Consider the following 26,014-nt stretch of genomic DNA (forward strand, 5'->3'; position numbering starts at 1 on the left):
CTTATCAGGAGGGGTAGCATCACCTGTGGCATGGGCTGTTGCTTTCTTCTGAGCAGTGTAAATGATCATGGAGTCTGGGGGGACATAACCTCTGATATAGAGGGGATCTGAAGGTGCAAGCTTAAATTTCTCTTCATTCCTGGGTGTTACCACCAGGGATTTTACAGGCTCCCTCAACAACTCTGAGGCAGATTTTATTATCCCCTCTAGATGGGGAGAATCTAGAGGGAAAGCTAGGTTCTGGAGAGCATGTCCACCAGGAAGTCCTCATCCATCAGGGTACTGACATGTCCACCTTGTGGTAGATGGTGGCACATTGGATGAGAATGTGGCATGTGGTAGTGTTGTATGGTGGGGAAGCCCTAACAGGGACATGGTCAAGGTTAGGGTCACCCCGTGGGGGATATATGTCCTACTCTTCCCAGGGATAGTGTGTAGGTTTTGGGTAGACTAGCGCTTTAAAGTCCTCTGCTAGAAAATAGGGAGTAGGGCACGTGTACCTGAATAGGACCCTGATGACCCCCTGAGAAGAAGTCGCAGGCATGAGGAGGTGTTGGTGTGGAGGTGCTGTTGGAGGACATGGGGAGGAAGACATGGAGGGGTGAGAGCAGTGTCCTTGGGCCTCTTGGGAGGAGCTGGTTGTAGAGGAGTGTCGTCTCTGAATCGAAATCCTGTGGGGGAGAGGGGCCCTCTTGGGTGGATCCAGTCTCAGCTCCGAGGCCTTGCCTTGTTGCAATGACCGCCCCAGGGCAGTGGTGCTGGGGAGAGGTACAGGTTACAGACAGCATGGAGAAAACTCCTGGGGTATTTTAAATGTCTGTTCCATCACCCTCTGTGCATCTTCATTCTCCAGCATCAGTAAGGAAGCTGTGGGCCAAAACAACTATGACCAGAGTGGGAGAGTGAAGAAGAGGAGAAATAAGATATAATGAGAACTGAAGTAGAAAGGTCTTCTCCACAATGGGAATGGTAGCAAAGAGCTTTAGGAACAGGGGGTTCAGTGCCTTATATGTTGATATCAGGAGCCACTTTGATGCAAGTCCGAACCTGACGGAAGAGAAAAACAATCTAACAATGGAGTTGGTGCCCATGCATATTTATCAAGACCTAGTGACTCAGAAGACGTCTTCAAAGAAAAACAAGTTGCAACAATCTGAGCCCAACACTAAATGCCAGGAGTATGCTGGACATGTACATCTACAGCCACACATGCTTCAAACAATAAGTTCAAAAGAGGAGTTTTGGGGGTGCTGTATTTCGGAAAGAGAGCAATTCATCAACCATCTACATAAGAGGCCCGTTTTTAGGATTGAGGGCTGTGTTCCACCTGCTACAGGATGTAACGTGACCCTTGATGGGTTCCTGGAAAGGGCCTTCCTACCCTCGGTTAACTAGTTCCATGACCTGTCTGGTAGTCTCATATAGAAAGTGAAGGAATGGAGAAAATTAAAGAGTAGTCATACGGGAAAAGAGGAAGAGGCTGCATAATGAGTTTCAGTTCTCATTTGTGGATGGAAACCAGTTTGTTCCCAAGTTGACAACAAAGATGAGAATGAAACAAAAGCCCATTGTTAGAAATTGATTTTCTGGTTGGAAGAGGTATACACCCTATCCAAGCAGGAACCACAATCCTTGTCAGGATAAGTCACAAACATACCCTAAATTTACCTGTGCTTACCCTCTGGTAGCTTGGCACAGAGCAGTCAGCCTTAACTTAAAAGGCTATGTGTTGAGTATTTGTGGAAAACTTCAAACAGTAAAACAGTGAAAACACCACACAAAAAGATACCACACTTAGTTAGAAAAACAAACTTCATTTAAAGAACAATACAAGACCAAAACAACAAAAATCCAATAAGTACAACTTGAGATATTAATTTTTTAAGAATAAACAGAAATTTAGTGCATAAAAGCATAAAACGCCATCTGGGGCTATCTTGTAGCGTTCAATCGGGTCAAATTTGAAAAGTCAGGGTGACCACGATGAAGCACGTTTCTGACACAGGGACCAGCCTTGGTCTGCTGAAAACAGTACTTTGGTTCGGAGTTGCGTTGACTCAGAGAACAAAATGTGAGGAGCAAAGGAGGTGATGAGTTGTTGTTGATTCCATAGAAGGTGGCAGTTCATTGGATCCAAGCCCCGCAAACTCGAAGATGCGTCGGGAATGGAGGCAATACATCATGCAGTCGGCAATACAGTGTTCCGGACCCTCATAGCAGCAACGATGCACCAGTGGCGATGAGGTGTCCTTGATCATTGCAACAGCGGCAAAGCGTTGGCAGACATGTGCCACTTCCAATTGCCGCAACAGCGTTGATGCACAGGTTCTGGCAGTTTCAGCACTTTATACCCACTTCCAAGGGTCCAGGACTGAATTGGCACCACTTGGCACTTGAAGCAAGCAAAGTCCAGGTGCTGTTGCAGGATGAAGATAAGTCTTTGATGTATCTGAGACTTCAGAGGAACAGAAGGCAAGCCAGCAAGCCATTGGAGTCACTTTGGTTCTGGGTTGGAGATAATCAGCTCCAGTTATTCTCATTACCAGGCAAGGAGAGCGGCAGTCAGCAGGTCAGCCCAGCTTAACAGGAATCCAGCAAAGTGACAGTCCTTTCAGCAGCACAGCAGTACTTCTTAGCAAATTATCCACAGGTCCAGAAGTGTACTGAGTTGGTGGTGTCTGAGGTCCAGTTCTTACACCCAGTGGTGCCTTTGAAGTGTGGGAGACTTCAAAAAGAGGCCTTTGATTAACATAGACTCCGTGCCCTAGCTCCAGATTCACTCTAAGGAAGTATGCAGCCCTTTGTGTGGGAACAGGAAACTGCCTATTCCGGTGTAAGTGTCAGCTACTGCCTTCCTCCCATCCTGCCCATGATGGCCCATCAGACATTCGATCAGTCACACTTAAGCTCCTTTTGTGTGTGGCTGTCTAAAGGGAATGCATAAAAGCCCAGCTAACCCCATCCAGATGTGTATTCAGAGACAGACAGAAGGTACCGGATGGTTAAAGTTAGAAAACTGCAACTTTCTAAAAGTGGTATTTTCAGAATTGCAATGTAAAATCTGACTTCACTGTACATTGTGGTTTTAAATTGTGACTCCAGAGATACCAAACTCAATTGGAAATTGCACTTTAAAATGTAATGAGGTGATGTGAATGTTTTCCTATGGGAGAGATAGGCCTCGCAGTACTGAAAAACTAATTGAAGAGTTTTTCACCACTAGGACATATAAAACTTAAAAGTACATGACCTACTTTTTAAACACTCAACACCCTGCCCTTTGGGTGTTTAGTACCTACCCTGTGGGTGATTTATATGTATTCAATAGGAACGTTTTGTCCTGTCAAGAGGGTTAGCTTGCCAGGTTGACATGGCAGTTTAAAGCTGCGCATAGAGGCTTTGCAATGGCAAGCCAGAGTTTTGATTGAAGGGCTACTGAAGTGGGTGGCACAATCAGTGCTGCAGGCCCACCAGAAGCATTGGATTTACACGCCTAGGCCACAGTTAGTGCACTTTACTAGGGACTTATAAGTAATTTAAATATGCCAACTGTGGATAAGCCAATGTCACCATGTTTAAAGCAGAGAGCACATGCATATTAGCACAGCTTAGCAGTGGTAAAGTGGCCAGAGTCAAAAAGCTAACAAAAAAGAATTAAGCAAAAAAGTGGCGGGAAAAGGCAAAAAGTCTGGGGACGACCCTGCAGAGAGGGCAGGTGCAACACCCATGCTGGAGGTCATGAATTGATAGCAGTTGGGAGTAGTAACGTATATAAAACAGAGGTGAATGAAAAACACGAAGGGCCCTTAGATTCATAAGTGGAACTGAAGACTCAACAAGGAAGGCTGGAAATAGGTGGAATTGATTCAGATAACTGTCAAGTAGGACGAGAAATTAGTGTGCGTTGGAAGGGCAATAACCGTTTGCATAATCAGGGATCATTCCCACGTGGGATCCAGAAAGGCTAATACTACCATTTTGAGGGGAAGGAGAGAGCATTTACATAGCGTTAAAATGATGTTTAGGAGTTATGAATATAGAGTTACATTCTGCTCTAAGATATGCTTAATTATGATTGATGCAAAATAAATGTTCTGTGACATCCTGCAGTGAAGAGAGTGGCACAAATCATCCAAGTGATACAAATGAAATTATTAGTGTAACTTGAATCCTCATGCTACCCAAGTAGAGGATGAGAGTCCTAACCTTTGACTACACTCTAGTCTTCTCATAAGCAAAAAAATTGTTATGTTCAATTAAGTTTATAAAAGACAAAATATGATGTCCAGAACAACATCCTTTAAAACGATTCCGTTAGTTTTGTGCTTTTGTAGGTTTAGGTTGATGTAGTAGTAGTTTTCTCTCTCAGCGCCAGGGCACATTTTCTCTATTTGTGCGCTTATAAACACCTAACATAACATCCAAAATCTGTGATGGGTTAGGAATAACAAAGGGTAATATTAAAACAGCGATACAACTGTCATAATTATGAACACTTCCATATTTACATCTCAATTTCCAGAACTCATGTTGGTTTCACCATGGACCATGGGGCTGGTCCTTACCTGCTGTGCACCACTGTGGGTCCTGAGCCTTTGGCTGCTTGGATATGTTCTTGCACAAGCTCCACAAAGTACATCATGGAAGTTGTGGTCTCGGGAAGGCCGTGGTCCGGCCATGCTGTGTAATGCAGCTGGTGGACATCTCTCTCGAGCTTCAAGCCTTCCTGAAGCAAAGGGTAAAAGACAGTGGTGAAGAAGCTAAACGCATCTCTTTAGTCTTTGGATATGGTGCACATGCAGGTAATGTAGGGTCTCTTAAGAGTAGGAGGTAGAGAGTTGGTGCAGAACACGATGGAAGGCAATGGACCTATACTCTAATGTTCAGGACTTTGTTCAAGTCAGGCCACGCTGCGATAATCATTCAAATTCCTCCAGTAAACTACCTGAAGAAATAAACAAATCTCCGAAATGTTTCTCACTGCCCAAGTGAAGGCTCTAACACGTATCTTTGTCCAACACATAATTTTATCGTATTTGATAATGACAACACCTCCTACCAGTATCGATTACAAATTAACTACATGCCTAGAGACAAACGTAGCAGGTTCAGGCCTGGTAGGAAATGGATTGTACTCAAAGTAAAAGCCAGAATACGGTGATGAAACTGTTAGCCAGTACATTCCTAAACCTATTACAAAGGCAGAAGGAAGCACTTATTTTCCAACTGAGACTTAGAAGGTATGTGTTTACTTAAAAAAATAAATTAAAAAAAAACTATCTTACATCATAAAGCACAGCTATTAAGTATTAATTGCGAAAGGTAGTGGCTCTAAAGCATAGAGTGGATGAGAGACAGTAACAAAAGAAAATAAAACAACAATAACAAGAAAAAATTGCAGAATTATTATATAGAACAGTGCAGTACAAGCAGGGTTACCATGTCTCAGTATAGAGATTTACACATTCCACAGGCGGGTTTATAAAGTCTAGGCATGTCGATGCTGACACATGCATGAGTAGGACAAGGCCGGTAAGAGCCAGGTCGCAGATCCAGCGAGTGCAATTAACCACAACAACCCATAGAGTAGCACATGCATGGGCAGTGTAGTAGAGGGAGTGTGTGCTAGGTAGGTTATTGGGATTCTTGCTTTAGCAAGTAGTCTCTGATTGGGGACCCAAATGTCTTTGGATCTAGAGGCGTGTGGCAGCGTTTTTGCATAGATTTCACTACTAATGTTACAACTAGTAATGCTAACAAGCCAATTTCGTGTGTTCAGTACCCAGCGGCAGCCCCAGTAGATGTCAATCGCCCTTTTAGCCAGTCGGCGCGCCAGTGCAGTAAATCTGCACACCTCGTGCGGTATCTACTGCTCATATCCCAGCATGACAACAAGCGGGTCTGGGTCCGGAGTGGTTCCTGTCATGTGAGATAGTAAAGGAAAAGCATCTTTCCAAAACACCCCTACTTGGGCACATGCCCACGTCAGGTGTGCAAAATCGGCCACTTCCGTGTGTCACTTAAAGCATCGCGAGGATCTGGCGGGGTCATATTTAGTCAATGCACTGGGTGTAGTGTAGGCACGTCTGAAGAATTTAAAGTGGATGAGTTTATGTCTGTGATTCATGGATCTGAGCTTCGTTTGTTGGCAATAGTAACACCAGATTTTATCAGTGAGCGGGCATTGTAGTTCACGCTCCCATGTCACCCTAGGCTTCCCGTCAGCAGCCGTGATAAACTAGTGTGATATTGTTTGAACCCCATGCGTCTACCGGTTCAGGTCAGTGATTAGTGTTGTCAAGGATATGAACTCCCTGCGTTGCAATGGGTAGGTGGCAATCTGCGCATGTAAAGCACAGTGCAAAGTGGTCCATCGGGGTGGCATCCACAAAGCAAGTATCGTCAACATGGGATAGTACATGTCCATCAGGGAAAGATCTCCAAATGTGTGCAGTGCAAAAAGGAATAAGGCGCACTTGACCAGCAGCTTGCTAGCAGGCACTAGCCAGGGATTGTTGGCGATAGGCAAAGGAGGGGATTTCAGCAGCCCTTTGCCCAGTAAGAGTTTATGCCATGCACAACTGGTCGTTGATAGGGTCAAGATGTCTAAAGGGTCCGGTGGTATCCCCTGTGGGAGTATGGCATGCAGGGACAATGTGTCTGCTTGGTCATGTTCAGGTATGGTGTATGGTATTCGCCTGTCTCCATGGTACCAGTGATTCACAAATTGGCACTGCACTCCCAGGAAGTAAAGCCAAAAGTATGGCACACCTAAGCTGCCACGCTTGTACAGTAGGGTCAATAAATCCCAGCAAATCTGGGGTCAGCGGCCTGCCTATACAAGTCGAAGAAGCAGAGTTCACAGCAACAGAAAGGAGTTTGTGAGTGGGATCTGTATATTTAAAAAAAATAAAACAATATTAAAACCGAGGTAGGACCACCATCTTGATGACTGCGATCTGGCCAGCCATTGAAAGCTGTATCCCTTGGTCAATTTGTCTCGTGAGGTGATCAGAGGTCAGGTAATAATTCAGATGAAGGATTTGCTCCTTCTCACGGTGAATATGGATCCCCAGTTATAAACCAGAGTCCACGCTCCATTTAAGGGGAAAGTCACCCACCAATGGGTCTGTGGCATCCGTAAAAGGGAACAACTGGTCTTGCCAGGGTGTGGCTTAGGCGATCGCCCTCCCCTTAGCATCAAGCGCGAGTGTGCTTGCCCAAGTGTGCCACCTCCCAATCCACTAGCGGGTGGAACTCTTTCTCTGAATGGTGCCACACAAGAGAGCATTACAAGGGAATCGCAATTGGTACTCAGGCCTAGCGAGAGAGGGAGCATTGAAGTCATATGGACTGGGGAACGGTCAAACATTGTACGAGGGAGATGTGACGTGGACTCCAGCCAAAGGAGAGCCGGGGGATAGTAAGTAGTAGTCAATGCGAGTTCAGGTATTGTGTGGTGCAGGATATAATGTATACCACAGAGTCTGCATTCACATGGTGCCAGACATCCCAGAGGAGATACACATCACAAATGTCACAGAGGATACACAATGGGCGTGGTTTACTGTCAAGGTGGTAGTATCTAGCTGTGGGTTCACAATCATACTGAAGTTGCCCCCCCCCCACCCACCTAGTATGATATGGTCAGTGTCCACTCGCCCCAATAAGGATAGTACCATTGAGCTGTAAGACATTATGTCCTGCTAAGATGCCCGTGACCGCAACATATCAGACAACCTAATTTATGAAGCTAGTTTTAGGAGTGAAGGAAACTGATTAATGAATCAGGATATATGCCCCATGCGAGGAGGGACTAGTTGGGAAGTGCATCTCCTGCAAGAAGGAAATTTTGACGCTGTGCTGTGTAAGATATTGGAGAACCTGTTTGCTCCTGTGAAGGTTGTTGATGCCATGGATGTTCCAGGATAGGAAAGAAATGTCAAGGGCATGGGTTTTGTGTCACGCGCCATGCTCAGTCGTCAAAGAACAGCAGTGTACTGGCATGAGGAGTATGCATGTGGTCCTCCTGCCTAAAAAGTGAATGGCTGCTGCCCAACCAGAAATGAACACCCTCAACACACCCCCTCCCACAACAGGTACCCTCACATGCACAGCAAATCCCCCCTCCATAACAGTTCTACTAACCATAAAGAATAAAACAATAAACAAAGCAAAGGAGTGGTATACACCATAGGGATTGGGCAATGCAGGGCAGCAAGCCCGATGATGAATGTAGATGTAGCAGTAATAGGAGGATTAAGACTAAATATCAGAAACAACATTATGCAGAGGTACACAAAGCGGAGTTAAAGGCGCGCTCAGTGAGTTGACAGGCAGGCCCAAAACTGGAATTGGGGGGGCATACTTTGCTCAGTTACATGCAAAGAGTTCCGAACTGCTGGAGGTGCTGAGGTCCGGGGGGGGCATTCTGGGGTGTCGCAGCAAGGGCTCTGGTGGTCTTTGCTGTATTGCTAGCAGAATACCCAGGTGTCCCTGGTATTTCAAAGAATCATGCCCCGATCGGAGTTCTGCCATAATGACGTTCATGCCAGCCAGGTGTTCAGAATGGGGGTGGCCAGTTGTGACCCCCCCCCCCCCACATACACTGGGGCCCTAGGCCCGTCAGCCTCTCCTACTTTCTCAAATTGCAGCTTTCTCTTCCTGCGGTCACCACTCCCCATGTCTGCAATCACACCACACTCTTTCTTCCCGGTGCCTTCCAGAGGCAATGGACACATGGTTCAGGGAAAGAAGTAGAAGGGAGGCCATAGGCGTTGCCCGCAAATATTATGGGACTGCAGCAACTCTACCCTGGTCACAGGTAGGGGCCCTAGTGGGGACACCAGCACAGCAAGGTAGACCACTCAACCCCAAGCAGGCAACTAGCAGTGAGGCACAAATCGCAGAATGCAGAGATGGGAGGCACACTCTCTAGTGTTGTCCAGCAAAGGGGGTATCGTGCCCAGAGAAGGAGGACAGTCATGCAGCCCCGCACTCACCACAGGGTGCCCAGCATATGGGGCTGTCCCCTCCTGCGCCACAAAGCATCAGCCCCTCTCTTCCAGCATTTCTTGTGTGTGCAGTCACAATGCGACATACCAGCTAGGCTTCCTGACTGCCAATAAGGGTCTGCAAGCCTACCAGATGGTCACAGCAGTCCACCAGGGGGGTCTCTTGCAGCAAGTCGCACCTCCGCCAAAGTCACTCAAGATATGGGGGGCCAGCCACAGAAGGTGCGCAGATCATGACGCAGCCAGGCATGGCCACAGAAAGGCGCTCCCCTATTCCCATAATCGCAGCAGGAAGATATTGGGCAGTGTGGCCCAGCCACCAGGCCCCACAGGCAGCAGGAGCAGCTTAGTGTCCAGTGTGATCAGGGGCCGACAGAGCATCCAGCTGGAAGGTGTAAAGGCGTGAGGACATAGGCGGCCGGGAGAGCTGGATAGCCCCAAGTCTCAGGCTCCCCCTCAGGCCCTATCGCCACAAGGCCTCTGAGACTGGAAGTGGGCCACTGGTCACATGGATGCCACCCATTCTACACAAGACTGTTGGTCAGTGGGTCCGGCCCCACCCCCTGCTGTCGGGGTGGCACCTGTGAGCATTGACGTGCCTCTGATGGTATCCGATTACATGTAGAGGGCCTTAATCTGCAACATTTGGGGTTCTAGCTGCCAGAGCTTCACTGCCGTGTGGCCACTAGCAACACCTGCATGGCCACTGCACAAGATATTAGTTGACTTGAAAAGCAATTTGCATTTCCCCACTTTGTGGTCCACGATATAACTCTCAATATTGTGATTTGTATGTCCTTAAATCAGAAGTGGCCACACTTGTATCGAGCAGCCAAGGCGAAAGGCAATTAACAGAGCATACTTGCAGCTGCAGGATAAACTAGGAAAACAAGAACTGTTTTTTCATTCTTCGAAAATAAACAGTGATCAGCAGAATGGAGATATGTATGGCAATATGTTTGTGTTTTGCATGTTATAGGTTATTAAAGAAAAGCCAAAATCTCTTGCAGGTTTCTACAAAGTCTTACTACTTTTTCCTGGCTTTACATTCAACAGCTTTTAATATAACTTTTGCAACAAATTACTAAAACGTTTTCGCTTGGCTTAGCTTCACATTAAAGAGTACGTTTTTATTCTTCATGTTTGCAAATATACTATCTTTCATATGAAAAGAGCAATACACCAAGGATCTAAGCAGTTTTCCAAAAGTGTTATGATGTGACAATGTTATAAAGAGTAACATACACTCTGCTGTGTGTTAAAATGATATTGCCAGACTCCCCTGAGTTCCCTGACCGTTTAAAAGAACTCTGCCTTTGGCCTTGTTCCTCCATGTGGTTGAGAGAGCATAGCCTATATAATTAATATTAACATGAAATGTTTATGAACTAATGTACAATAATGCTGCATAGAAACTGTATTAATATATTTTGTTAAAATGTGCACTTGAAATGTGCCCACCGGGAGTGGCCGCCAAGGTATACTGGGACTAATGAAAATGACTAATGTTGATGAAATTATTGCATTTAAATGGTTTTACACTAAGTTATTAATGATTGTGTTACTAAAGTTTTGCTAATAAATCGTTAGGCCTTAGTGAGCATAAGTCGAGGCCTAGCTGCCTGACTCTCATATTAAATGTATTTTTCTAACATGCAGTGTGCTGACTTGCTAAAGGACATGAACTTTTGTTTTCTTCAAACTAGAAGCTGAATGTAACTGTAGTAGATCCATTCTCATGGAGTTCATCCTGCTTGTAGAAACATTACTAGCTAAATGCAACAGTGTAGATGAATGTTATGCACAAGGTCGCCTAAATAGGTACGGACAATGGAGCTAATGACCGAAGATGCACAAAGAATTACAAAAGGATGAAATCATACCGGACATACTACCTCTAAAGACGTCAATCATATGGACCAATAAAATGCCTGAGAACTGATGTGGGGTGACAAATTCAATGACCTAATGTAAATTTAATTGGTTAAAGATAGTGGGGTGCAACCTCTTGTCCAACCAGATTTTAGGGGAATGTACAACGAAAAGGGGATAACATCCCTTGACACCAGGAAGTAAATCAGAACAGGAGGGATAGGAGAGAGATTAGGGGAGATACTGATGCGAATTGCTATGATCCAGACACTTTGTCACTTTGACTAGTGACTTGATAGTTTTAGTTAGAGAGCTGAGTCCCTGACTGATGGCGAATCAACTGATGTCCTGAAGACGAAGACCGAACCTGAGTGCTGACCCAAACTTGGAGGGTAACTATATGACAATGAAATTGTGATTGTCTGTTTGCTTTTCCTTTCTAGGTACCAACTGCTTTTCTTTTGACAGAGACCATAGCTAGATTTTTTTTTTAAATTAGTGTTACTAAATTGTTTTGCATGAAGCCCAATATGCCAATGTTAATTCGAGGTTAGTTAAGGGGTTCAGTAAACTGACGCAAATAGACAAATGACAATCTATGCTTTGTTGAATAACGTGCTAATAATATTCTGCTAAGGATAGCCTATGTTCACGCCTTGTTATGTTCTGATGTTTGTGATTCTTGCTTTGATGAAATCGTATCAGAGTTGCCCTATTGTGACTATGCTAATGTGTTTTCTGGTATTGAGACTAATAAACATATTAGTAGAATTGTAACCAATAGGGAATAAATATCACAAAATTCATACTAAACTGGTGTGGTTATTCATAACTGAAAGGTCAGGGTGATGTCTTGAACTTAAATAAATGTCATTGACTAAGGTGAAATGCATTGTGGTAATAAATATTGATGATATTATTGATGTATTGATTGACATGTTGATTAGCTATCTCGTCCTAAGGTGTCTTCAATCAGGGTCAAATAATTAATTGGCCTAAAACGAGTCCCAAAGTGTATAAATGAATCATAGAGGAACGCGTTAACATGGTCATAGAACTACTCAGTGACTAGCAGTGTCCTTACAGTATATGCCAGTATGAACTTTATCCCATGTGTAGCAACTGCAGGATTTCGAAGGATAGTTCAGAACAGACAGTGTACTGGATGACTTTTGCTGACAAACCAATGTTTTCTTCTCTTATCCATACCCTGCTGGAGGTGATAAATGGCTCACTGTTCAGACCGTGTAAAAGATTACTTGAGGACAGCAGCCTATTCTCCGTTACAGAAGAATAGGATGCTAGCGCTTGAAGAGCTTGCCTCAGGACATTTTCTTTTTTACCCTAATACGTATGAAGAAAATAGTGAAAGCTATAATCTGCAAAAATGTGCCAAGTCTGTCTTCATCCTTTCAGATGGAGCTCCAAAGCCACTGACTGATGGACTCCTGATTGGCAGAGATATTAGCTTACCTTAAGCTGGAAAGAGATTGTGATATTATCAGGGCAATGGCATTGCAAAGCTTATAAACAGACTTTGACGCTATTAGATATTCCACAGACTAAGAGAATATGGGGGACTGACATGCCAGTTTAAAACAGGTGTGCAACTCTGCCTGATCTGCCTCTACACTCAGTTACTGCCACCACTATCTGTCTTCCTCAGCCCGGTGAGCTTAAGGTAGTCATGCACAGTGAAGGAGAGTGTATATGGTGTGCCACTTCAGACCACAAAGCCCTACTCTGTTTCACATTTTATGTCATCAGTGGACGTAAGGCAAATACACATGCAAACTTTAGTGTTCATTTGAAACACGGATAAGGCGTCTGCTTGTACAATGTATGGTACTTGTGGCCGTGGCATTCCAGGAATCCATTTTAATTTCCTCCTTTGTCAGGTCTGGGAACAGGAACCTGAAGACTCCTGCAATCTGCCAGGAAGGGTGCCTTGATACCAACTTCAGGGAAGATGCGGAATGACTATTGAGGAGTGGTGCTGGAGGGCAATGGCCCCCAACATGTACTGGTTATAATTTTGTACCTTGTCACTGAGAATATCCTACGCCAATATCAGCTCCGTCACACAGTGATTACAACCTTGATAACTATATATCATGCTTCTTCTGTCTGATTCTGAATGCACAGCATGGCGTTGAGTAGCACAAATAAAAAACTTTTTCTTCTTACATAAAGCACTTGCTGGACAATGATTTATTGACTATTATAATATTTCTAATGGTTTTCGTCGTTTTTACCACAAACCACGCACTTGGATAAACCTTGGAGTTTGGGATTCTCCTGATGGTTAAACCGTGGGGTTGTAGTAGGTGTTCTGTTTTGGGCTCAATAGTAAGGTAAAACCCCCTACTCATTAGTCAAAACGGGCTCACATTGTTAGAGTCTGAGCCCAGCATGCTCTGTCTGCCCTGAGACCACGGCACACTGTGGCACTCCACTAGTGAGCTGGTATACCGAAACGGCAAGGCACAAAAATCTTCTATTCCTGTAAGGAAGTGAACATAAGGACAAAACAATGCATGTAAGTCCAGCAGCTTCGCTGGTTTTGCAGGAGTGCTCAACAAGGCAGCATCCATGAACCTCACCGGCGACTTGCAGTAACCACAGTTATTCTAGTACTTAATTTAATATACGATTTTTTAAATGCCTAAAAGGGAGTAGGGCTGACTTCCATAATGTGTATCTACTGTTTACGTGTAATACAGAGTCACTGCAGTATGCACCGGTTAGGCAAGCATTTGCGTAAACCACTGTTATAAGGGCCAAGAGGAAGCATAATTTTTTATCTGCTGTCCACAAGGGGAAATAGCCAATCAGGGATACCCTGAGCCTAGTCTGGAGAGATTGCGGCATTACCTACAGTGTATGATGGTGGTTATTCACAAGAGAGTCACTATTGTGGGTGTGTTGTCTGGTACCTCCAGAGGAAAGTTGGTGCTTTGACCTTGAACTCCAATTCCCTGCACAGCAGCCATCCCTCATGGGCAAGTGGCTCCTCCTTTATCGTAAGGCCAGTGGAATCAAGATTATGACATAAAAGAGATACAAAATCAGAATAAACCTCATCTTTATTGTATCTGTGTTGCAATGTATTCTGTGCAGCAGTTTACTGTGCAGTTGATTACTCCTATTTCACTATTACATAATATAATGGGGCAGAGAACTTCACTCGTTTTTTAAGGAGTGTTACATTTGTCATAAATTACTCTTCCTTTCAACAATTATTGACAACTCCGTGACTCGGGGCATCCGAGGCCCTTGCACTCTAGACCTTTATTGGCCTTCAGTCTTGCCAGAATTCATGTGTTTTGGCAACCACCTGTAGGCAATGCTAGGATTTTAGGTGGAACTCCCACCCGCCATCACTTCACTGCCAACTGCTCTACTGTCTCAAAACCGGCCAAAGCAGTGATTGGGTTATGCGCTTATGTTGCACCGCCACACCCATTGTTCTTTCAAGCAACACTGACCTGAACTGCACTTTTATGAAAAGACCATTTTATTGCCAGTGGTGGCTTTCAAAGCCATGAACCTTTCATTTAAACAAGGTGTTCATGGGTCTTGAAAGAACGGGCACCAGGCAAACAATGAAAGGTGAAGCTCAGTTACTGATAACATGTCAGGAATCCCCACTGAATGAAACCAAGTGAGTGTCCCAGTCATGTTCTAACCTCTCACATGACTTGTCTACTTCAACCATCTATATCAATAAACCAAAAAGTAGGATTAGACGTTCTAAAAGTTTCAAACAATTACAAAATACCTTGTGTCAACAACCTGAAATTATTGGCACAGTGGGTGTAGCTTTTTACAACGTGTAGCTTTTACTAATCCTTGCACAGGTGAACAATTCTGACTCCCTGTTCAGTGAATTACAACGCCTTTCATTGTGAAAGTGACTGTCTTAAATGAAAGGATGCAGCATTTCTTCCACTCACGTGCCACAGACGAAACTCTCGCGTCGTCCATTCGCTAGAAACGTCCTGTGCCACCAAGCGCACATTTATCTGCCCATATGAGATGGGAGAGCCATCCGTTGGCCAGTAATGGTCACAGAGAACCTGGAGGTGAAAGAAGGCAATCAGGAAGAGAGGACATACTCTGGAAAATAGCACACAATGTAGGATCTTTGCATAGCAGGACAACCACGACTATTAGTAAAGCAGTACTCTCAAACACCTCTTTCAGCTTTCTTTTTCTTGAATAAAAAATAATGTCACTTTTTTTTTGTTTTCTGAACAATAGAAGTTCTCAATGAGAGTGTTTTTTTTTCCAAGTTAAGTATAGGGTTTTAGAAGGCTATTGGCCAGATGCATTATTAGCTGTGTCACATCAGAGATTAGGTGTTTCCACTAAGCTTGTAATACCATCCAGCCCAATTTTTGTGGTTGTAATATTACAGTAGTAGAAATATTGTAATTTTTGTTATGATACAAATACAAAAAACCCACCTAGTCAATGGTGTGCCCAGCAGTGGACCATCTGTCCTTCTGTTTCCCCTTTCCTTAACCTTGTCATAAAAAAAAAAAAAAAAAAAAAAAAAAAAAGGAGGCTTTCCCCCTTGATATGGGAGGGTTGGTAAAAAGTTGGAAGGGCATGGGCCGAAAACCATATGGGATTGTCAAATGGTGAAACATGGGCTGACCACATGATGTATGAGTTGTCGTATAGAGAGTGTCCATATTAAGTAAGGAATCTTGGTCCTGATGAATGCCGCTGACACTGTTATAGGGCCACTTGCAGAAATATGTTGACGATTGTGGTGCAGGATTACCAATTCTCCTTTGACATCATACATTTGTCTTTAATAATCACCCTGATACTGGAGTAATGAAACAGTTTTAGAGATATCTGGGAGATTTTAATCACACCTCGTGGGATCTCTCTATCTCCACCGATGCATTGGAGATTTTGTAAGTGCTTTTCTTATTTAAGGAAGTCTGCTCACCATTAGAACCATTTTCGTGAACGAGGAAGCCTGAGGATGAAGCATGACACCTGGGTGGGAGTGTGAGGGCTTACCAAACATGTTTTTAAACGCTCACCTTTGAGTGACACACAGGATATATTGTTCCCCCCTTCTGGCTCTTTCGATGAATTGTCAACTGTTGGGCTCACAACTGACAAATTTAGGGTTCTCTGCAAAACAGATGGGGACTTTTCACTAATATTGCTTCCAGTAACATGGAAGGAGCAATTTCATCAAAACTGTGCAATGCCACCCTGCCATCTATGTTGTAGTGGCATGGTGGAATCCTTTTCTCAGAAGCAAACACCCAAATTCAGGTTTGTTTCTGGAAAAAGACAAAAAGAAATGAAGGTCCATCAGTTTTCTCCTGAGCATCAGGGACCAAGTTATTTAAAAAAAATCATTACTGCCATTCCACAAATGGTGGTCTTGGACAGGAAATAAATAGTGAAATCAACATCAGAGGGCCACCCCCCAAAAAATAGTCCAGTGACATCATCCTCCTAGGTGGCTCAACAGATGACTTAAGTTCTGGCAATAAGAAAACAGCAGTTCCCTAATTTCTGACTGAAGTATGGAAACAACAAGAAGGTGGGTCAGGGAATCAGCTGACTTGGGTTTAATTTCCTATTAGCATTCACCTCCAAATGAAGCCTATGGTATCTCAGGAAGTGCTATTCTGGAAGCAGGAGGTTTTGAGTATTGAAGGCATTTTACAATGTCAGACTTTTGTTCGACCAGTTTTTGTCCCGCTTTGTGTCTCAAGGTAGAAACTTTTTTCCCCTTTCTGAAACTATGTTGTATATGCAGTTGCCCTACTAGGAGTTCTCTTCTCAGATAGCACTCCCCCATATCTATTTATTCTTGAGCATTTGTTTTCAGTTTCATTACCATAATATCCTCCGAATACTTACTTAGAAGAGTTTACTTTCCAAATGTTTTGGAGCTAATGTTAATGCTGCCCTGGATATTGCAAAGGTTAGGGAGAGGTGTTGCCAGCCCTGTTTTCTAGAGAGCTTTTGAGTGCTCAAAGGAAAACAAGAGCTCAAGTTTAGGAGTTTTTTTGTGTGATTTGTTTCTATCTTGTTTCTCACAGTATTCTAACTTAGATTTCATGGGAGTTTGCAAGAGGAAACTGGCAGCTTGATGGTCTGACCTTGTCAGTGGACATGACTCCCAAGGGAGCTGGAAGAAGAGGTTCAAGGGGTGCTGCAGCTGGAGCTCAGAAGGCGAACAAGCTATAAAAATGATTTAAATATTGTTTATTGTTAGACCTGACAGCCTTAGGGTGGTCACCCCTAACTTTTTTTGCCTGCCTCCCTCCACTTTGTAGATACTGTTTATGCTGGTTTTAAGACTCTGCGCACTTTACAACTGATAACCAGTGCTAAAGTGCATATGCTCTCTCCCTTTAAACATGGTAACATTGGACCATACCCAATTGGACTGTTTAATTTACTTATAAGTCCCTAGTAGAGTGCACTATATGTGCCCAGGGCCTGTAGATTAAATGCTAATAGTGGGCCTGCAGCACTGATTGTGCCACCCACTTAAGTAGCCCCTTAACCTTGTCTCAGGCCTGCTATTGCAAGGCCTGTGTGGGCAGTTTCACTGCCAATTCAACTTGGCATTTAAAAGTACCTGACAAGCCTAAAACTCCCCTTTTTTCTACATATAAGACAACCCTAAGGTATGCCCTAGGTAACCCATAGGGCAGGGTGCTGTGTAGGCAAAAGGTAGGACGTGTACCTATGTAGTTTACATGTCCTGATAGTGTAAAACTTCTAAATTCGTTTTACACTACTGCAAGACCTGCTCCCTCCATAGGCTAACATTGGGACTGCCCTCATACATTATTTGAGTGGTAGCTGCTGATCTGAAAGGAGTAGGAAGGTCATATTTTCTATGGCCAAAACGGTGATATAAAATCCTGCTGACTGGTGAAGTTGGATTTAATATTACTATTATAGAAATGCCACTTTTAGAAAGTGAGCATTTCACTGCACTTAAATCTTACTGTGCCTTACAATCCACAACTAGATGGGTTTCGTTGACAGCTCCTTGTGCATTCACTCAGACACACCCCAAACACAGGATACTCAGCCTCACTTGCATACATCTGCATTTTGAATGCGTCTTCCTGGGCTGGGAGGGTGGAGGGCCTGCCCTCACACAAAGGACTGCCACACCCCCTACTGGGACCCTGGCAGACAGGATTGAACTGAAAAGGACCTGGTGCACTTCTAAGCCACTCTTTGAAATCTCCCTCACTTCAAAGGCACATTTGGGTATATAAACAGGGCCTCTGCCCCTACCAACTCAGACACTTCATGGAGAAGAAACTTGAACCAGAACCTGCATCCTGCCAAGAAGAACTGCCTGGCTGCCCAAAGGACCCACCTGTCTGCTTTTTGTGAAGGACTGCTACCTTGCTGTTGCCCTGCTGCCTTGCTGCTCTCTGGCTGTGGTGAAGAAGTGCTCTCCAAGGGCTTGGATAGAGCTTGCCTCCTGTTCCCTGAAGTCTCAGGAACAAAAAGACTTCATCTCTACAAGAAGGACTCCTTGTGCGGTGAAATTAAATGCACAGCCTGCCAGAAACGATGCACAGCCTGCACTGCAGTGAGTATTTCACAGCACGTCGAACCTGAACGACGCAGCCCGACTTCGCAACAAGAAGATCGATGCAGCGCCAGTGTAGCGAATGGAAATTTGACGCACGTCCCACTGGATCGACGCACAGCTGAATCGGAACGACGCAGCCCGACTTCCAGAGAGGAATCGACGCAGCACCTGCCACGCTTAAGAAAATTCAACGCAACGCCCACCGGATTGACCCAGCTCCTGTGACTCCGTCCTGCCAGCACAGTAAATCCATGCATCGTCCCTGGCACGTCTGAAAAACCTGCAAATCAAAGATGATCCACGACCAAGTGCCAGAAATCGACGCACAGCCATCCCTGCGTGAAAACTAAATGACGCATCACCGTGTGCGGCCCAAGAAATCAACACACACCCCTTTGATTCCACGCTTCTCCTCCTCTGCTGTTCTTTGCAGAGATTTTTCATGCAAACCAGGTACTTTGTGCTTGAAAGAGACTTTGTTTGCTTTTAAAATACCTAAGGCACTTTATATCACTTTTCATTGATATCTCAACATTTACTTATTGCATTTTAATCGTTTTGACCTGCATTTATCCAGATAAATATTATATATTTTTCTCAACACTGTGCAGTGTATGTTTGTGGTGCTATATGGTGCTATTGTATGATTTATTACACAAATACCTTACACATTGCCTTCTAAGTTAAACCTGACTGCTCAGTGCCAAGCTACCAGAGGGTGGGCACAGGATAATTTTGATTGTGTGTGACCTACCCTGACTAGAGTGAGGGTCCTTGCTTGGACAGTGGAACCTGCTGCCAACCAAAGACCCCATTTCTAACATTTAGCTCTTCTCACAATTGTTGTGCGTTCAAAAACTGGGAACAAATATCAGATTTCTTTTGCCTTCTGACAAATTGCTGCTTCTTTTTAAATGCAGATTGGTATCTACTTTTCTTTCTCTGACTACAAAGTGAGAGGATTTTGTAAAGTGAACTATGTGACTGTCTTGCTGGGATAAAGGGAGTATGAAAGAGAAGGTTTTAGGATGTCTGTTTTTTTTCTAACACAGTAGAAAATGTAAATTCCTGTAAATGAACTGTTCAAATATTTAGACATATATCAGCAGTTAAGAAAGCAGACATTAAATACATGTTTTGTAATACTCAAGAGTGAGGGAAACAAAAATTATAGTACAATCAAAACATATGAAGACACTATTTGATGATGGGCAAATTATAAATATTTACTGAAATCCTACACATAAACAGTTGCTTGTGTCCTATTTAGTTTTATCAATAAAACAACATACTTCTGCAAATTTTGTGATGAATTAAATGAAGATGTGCTATTTGTACATGACAGTGTACTAACACACCATGCTTTAGTAATATATTTGTGATAGCGTGCTCCAAAATGCACCACTGGCTATGTCCCACATGCTTACCACTCTCTTGCTGAATGGGCATGGGTTACTTGATACTTAGTTCTCTGCGTGCTGCTTGTATTTCTCACAATCCTTGGGGGGAACAAATCCCTATGCCTTCAGTGATGTACACCTACTCTGAGGATTGCTCTAGCACCACTGAGGACTCCACATTACAAATGATTCACTGAGAAAACCAAAGGTTACAGGTATGTTATAGTTAGGTTAATGGTTCACCCATACAAAACCATAGAAATTCAGCAGTTATAGTTATACTTATTTTAAGAATCTATAACTCATGGCCTAAAGTTACTTTATGGCACAAGTTATAGTTTCCTCAGATAAGTATAACTATCAGTATAACTGTAAATGTTGAATTTCTATGGTTTTGTGTGGGTAAAATGTGAACCTAACTCTAATGTCCCTGTAACCTTTGGTTTTCTCAGTGAATTTCTGAGTTTGTTTTTTTAAAACATAAAGTAATATATAATTGCCATACAATAATATAACCACCCCACGCATGGCCTTTGGGTATGAATGACAGGGGTTGGCCGCAGGGCCTGGCCTGGAGCCAGGCTCTGCAGCCAACCACTCTACATGCACCCAACCCCACAATGGGCATGGCCTTTGGGTGTGCATGGCGGGGTTTTGTCTGTGAATGGGTGAATTTTTTTTTTTGTCTGGTTTGGTCTGTAGTTATGTTAAAAACTGGAGAATCCCCTTAGACAAAACATGGGGAAAGGTGTTCTTGGCTCCCTCTTTGACGAATCACCCGAAAACTTTCCAGACAGCAGCTAAACGAATTAGCATACAAGTTTTGGACATTTTGTGTAGATTCATCAAACAGCACCAAAGTTATTAGCAAAATAAAAAATGCTTAGTTTGTGGGAAAAGTCCCCTGATTGTCTACTAGTGTTTCACAAAGATTTGTTTGTGTTTATCTGGCAATTTTCTATGTAAACTTTGCCCTTCTTTGGCTTGTAGAATTGCAATCAGTAATAAAGATAGATAGTCTAGAACAGTGATTATCAAACTGTTCCCCCCATGACACCCCTTGGGATGTGTGTTAATGAAAAGTAGAGAGGCGCCAGTCCCTGGTAAAGAGAGCCCTTAGGAAGAGTGCAGATAAATATTACACTCAAATACACCGTCGTAAAATAAAGAAAACAGAGAGGATGTTAGCCACACTGTAATGGACAACTAGAGAAGACTTTTCTAATTCATGTCATGGCTGGCAATGTGTCTCACACACACACAATTCTGCTAAAGGAATATGATTTTAAAATGCCCCTCTTCCGAAGGTACTCAGATAACATGTTTGGTTTGCTTGCTTTGTTTTACAGTGAATATATTTACTGTGGTATGCTAAAAAGTACTACAACATAGTTTATAAGTGTTAGAGGATCTGCCAAAAAGCCCCACTGAAATCCTTTTGGCATGCTTGCAGAGTTTTTAATTTACTATGATATATGCGCTAAACAATGTTTGTCATTTGGAGGGGCTACAAGGAAATTAGGTTACATGGGGGGCTTCAGAATTGAAACGCTTGAAGACCATTGGTCTAGAACAAATCAGGGAGCAGAGGGTCATATGTTGTTGTCTGGTAGAGCGCCAGAATCGTATATTTAGTTTGGGTAAAACACATAAATCATAAACTTGTTTAATTAATATCTAAATAATATTAATCATTTTACTTTGCATGGGCGTCTGAATATAGGTGTTCTCTCCTCCCCTCTGCTGCTATCTCTATCTAATAACAAGAAAGCCAACTGCGACCCTTGTTTAGTATATAATTAGATGTATTTAAAAGCCAGGTTTCAGCGAGAAGCATTGGCTGCAGCTAGCACAACAGCTGGGCTCAGTCTGGCACAGCTCAACAAACCATTTGCCAACTTTTGTAAAAAACCTCATCATTAACATGCTTGAGGCAGGACGCATTCCACGAATATTTGTGAACAGCCAAAATGCAGAGATGTGGGCTTGCAAGGAAAGGCAGACCTACATTTCTGCATTCATTCTGCTTGTGTTGCGACCCCATCACTTTACCAAACTAAAGTGCTACATTGAAAGCGAACCTGGGGTGTGGAATGGAGCAGACGTCGGACCTCTGTCGGTACCCCCGATGCACAGTGGAATCTGGCCTTCAATGACAGCTTCCAGTTGTTCACTAACTACCAAGAACAGTCAAGAAGATTCCGAGGCTTTGCTATTGGAGAAGTCGATGTATATAATTGATGAATGAAAGGGAAAGGGGGAAGCTTTTCACAAAGTGTGAAAGTCCACGACTTTCACGAGTAAATAGCTATGTTGACGCTTCAAACTGCAACATCATCTGCGAATCACAATGTGACTTTTGACAGTGTTTTTGTGTTTTATACCCTGCAAAGAGAGACCCTTTGCCAAATTCAGGTCTGGGAGCGTAATATGATCCAATACATTAAGACATTTATTTCTCGGTTGAAACAGGAAAACACGCTTGTTGGGCCTGATAACTAGAGTGGGCCTTTTCTGACAATATAACTAGGCACAGGCGCAGTAGATAAAGCAAACGCAAAAGACACTGTACTAGCAATCTAATGTTTTTCTCAAGTAGCAGTCCTATGCCAGTACACAAGCTGAGCAGTCATGGTGATTTAGTCTCTGCTTTAAAGACCTTGCTCACATGTTTAAAAAGGTGTGAAAATGTAAAAAAAAAAACAGGGAGCCATTTAATTTGGAGCTTAGATTTAGTTGTGAACGCAGTATAGATCACTGCTTGTACCATTAAAAATCTTTCTAGCCAAAATAGGTAGTGGTGCATGTGATTTTTAGGTCGAGCACGCAAGCACTTTTTGACCTTTGTAAGTATTCTGTGGGCCTTTAACCACGTCCATCTCACACCCATCACTTTCACTCACTCGTGGGCTTGCCTTTGAAAAATCCCTTGATGTCTTTCCTAAATGGTTTACGTTTGTCCTGCCTTGGGGTATTGTTACCACCTTGCAGAGTAACCATGTTACATGGATTATTGCATGATTGCTGATATACTGCAGCATGGGTGAACTATTTTATTTCTTTTGTCCCTCTCCTTCCTGCTCTATGGCGGCCATGGTGCTCACAGCACTAACAGTACAGAACAGCGTGAACTCCATTGGTGGTATTGACGTGCTGATCACATTGTTCACACTGTTACTTAATCAGTCATTTCTTTTAGCTCTCCCCTTCAAGCTTTATAGCTTTCACAAAAACATGTGTAATTGATAAATGCTTTACGTAAGAAACAACAGAAATCCTCAAAGCGGCTCTCCTGATACAGAAGAAGAGCCGATACTACAATATTTACTGCACTCAGGAAACTTGACCCATAATGCTTTGGAGGCCATTACGTTTATTTTGCTCATAACTCAACCTGGGTGGACCTAGGACAATTGGACTGCCACCAAAACGTTCACGACAATGTGCTGTTTCTGTCTACATCATCTCTGGGTCCCCACACTAGGTTAGTGGGATCCCAAAACCCCCTCCCACCATGGTGTTGTTTTAAGCTCTCTCATGGCTGGAACGTTTGTTTTACAGAGTAGTTTGTGTTTTAAGGGCCTTGTTTATAGTATCATTACAGTAGGCCTGTTAGCTCAGAAAATGTGTAAGGCACTACGCCCTCTAGGGGCCAAATATATGGTTACACTGCATTACTTTCTGCCATTTTCTTTTCATGTGGTTATGCCCTCTAGGGGCTAACTATATGGTTACATGACAATAATTCTTACAAGTGCTATTTTCATTGTGGTGTACTCTATGGGCTGTTCTAAGCATTACAGTCAACATATCAACATAGTACTATATTTGTGGCACAAAATCTTGCCCCATAATGCTTTGCAGGGCATTACTTTTACAAAACATTTTTGGTCTTAACTCAGCCTGTGGTGGTCCTAGGACAATAGCACCACCTTCAAAACATTCACCACAACATGCTCTTTCTATCTACATCATCTCTGGGTCGATACACTAGGTTAGTGGGGACTTCAAAATAATAACCCCTCCTACCATTCAGTGTCTTTTTAAGTTCTTTCATGGCTGAAATGTTTTTTTTGCAGCTGGCAGTCGTTTTGTTTTAAGGGCCTTGTTTGTTGCAATGTGCACTAGGTCTGCTATCCTTCAAAGTGCGTAATGCAGTACGCCCTCTAGGGGCCAAATATATGGTTACACTGCATTACTTTCTGCCATTTTCTTTTCATGTGGTTATGCCCTCTAGGGGCTAACTATATGGTTACATGACAATAATTCTTACAAGTGCTATTTTCATTGTGGTGTACTCTATGGGCTGTTCTAAGCATTACAGTCAACATATCAACATAGTACTATATTTGTGGCACACAATCTTGCCCCATAATGCTTTGCAGGGCATTACTTTTACAAAACATTTTTGGTCTTAACTCAGCCTGTGGTGGTCCTAGGACAATAGCACCACCTTCAAAACATTCACCACAACATGCTCTTTCTATCTACATCATCTCTGGGTCGATACACTAGGTTAGTGGGGACTTCAAAATAATAACCCCTCCTACCATTCAGTGTCTTTTTAAGTTCTTTCATGGCTGAAATGTTTTTTTTGCAGCTGGCAGTCGTTTTGTTTTAAGGGCCTTGTTTGTTGCAATGTGCACTAGGTCTGCTATCCTTCAAAGTGCGTAATGCAGTACGCCCTCTAGGGGCTAAATATATGGTTACACTGCATTACTTTCTGCCATTCTCTTTTCATGTGGTTTCCCCCTCTAGGACCTAACTTTATGGTTACATGACCATGTTTCTTACAAGTGCTGTTTTTATTGGGGTGTTCTCTAGGGGCTGTTCTGAGCTTTACAGTCAACATACTACAATATTTGCAGGCACAAAAACTCGCCCCATAAGGCTTTGCAGGGCATTACTTTTACAAAACATTTTTGCTCATAACTCAGCCTGCAGTGTTCCTAGGACAATGGGACCATTTTCAAAACGTGCTTTTTCCATCTACATCGTCTCTGGGTCCCCACACTAGGTTAGTGTGAACCCCAAAATAATAACCCCTTGCACCGTTCAGTGTCTTTTTAAGCGCTTTCATGGTTGCAACTTTTGTTTTGCAGCTGAGAGTAGTTTGTGTTTTAAATGCCTTATTTGTAATGTAATTGCAGAAGGCCTGCTGGCCCTCAAAACATGTAATGCACTGTGCCTTATAGGGGCTAAATATATAGTTACACTGCATTTCTTTCAGACTTTTTTATGCATTTATGCCCTCTAAGGGCTAACTATATGGTTCCATTACCATGTTTCCTAAAAATGCTATTTTCATTGTGATGTTCTCTAGGGGCTGTTCTGAGCATTACAGTCTAATGCCACAAGTAAATTTCTGATACAAGTTTTTATTGGGTTTACATGATAATTGTATATGTTTTATTAATCTCTCCTTATTACAATTATGACCATGATTCAGGGCAATTTAACATTCTTATTACACTATACCTGTTTGAACACTCTTGACACTTTTGGGCGACCCCTCTAGTTTATTTCTCTTGTTACTCCTACATGGCTGTCTTGTATCTTTTTTTTCAGAATTGTGTTAGGTAGCCAGCAACTCTGATGGTAGGTTGGTGAGAGTGGTATTCTATTGGCACTAGCATTGCAGATTTAAATTAGGATGCTAAATGGCAACATTTTCATTTTTGGCTGCAGATAAAGAAAGGAGGTAAATGGAAGTGCTTTACTTATATGCAGAGCCACTGGAATTATGTGGCAGGAAAAGGCCAAATTATGAGGTAGAGTTGACCAATTTATGTGGCAAGAAAAGTCCAGCTATGAATTTACAATGTCAATAGCTCTAACTCAAGCAAACGCAACACCTATTGTGTTGAAAATGCTGGTTTTTGTTCCTGTCCCTCTTTATGAAAAAAAATTCTAACATTATTATTTAAGTACAGCAAATGGTCTTTTCAACGTCGTGACATCACCTGAGTGGCTAACTCTTACAGAGCTCATGACATGGAAATAAGCTTTCCGATGATCCACTGATCCAACAGTGGAGGTTGCTCCTTCTCTCATCTGGTGGTCAGAGCCTGGAATGACCTTCCCCTACATCTTGGGAATGCCGCATCACTGTGGGAATC

General features: G+C 43.1%; 1 protein-coding gene across 5 annotated transcripts in view; it reads right to left on the reverse strand.

Annotated features, from left to right (window-relative positions):
* Window positions 1-26,014, reverse strand: part of LOC138300066 (receptor-type tyrosine-protein phosphatase V-like) — a 573,371-nt gene that overhangs the window by 67,085 nt on the left and 480,272 nt on the right. For all 5 annotated transcript variants that reach the window (XM_069238934.1, XM_069238932.1, XM_069238933.1 and 2 more), the window contains 2 exons: window positions 14,843-14,965; window positions 4,566-4,726 (listed from right to left, as the gene is read on the reverse strand). In XM_069238934.1, the coding sequence (XP_069095035.1) occupies window positions 4,566-4,726; window positions 14,843-14,965 (284 nt within the window). The remainder of the gene's footprint in view (window positions 1-4,565; window positions 4,727-14,842; window positions 14,966-26,014) is intronic.

This window comes from Pleurodeles waltl, chromosome 6, assembly GCF_031143425.1.
Source record: "Pleurodeles waltl isolate 20211129_DDA chromosome 6, aPleWal1.hap1.20221129, whole genome shotgun sequence".
In the NCBI taxonomy this organism is placed as follows: Eukaryota; Metazoa; Chordata; class Amphibia; order Caudata; family Salamandridae; genus Pleurodeles; species Pleurodeles waltl.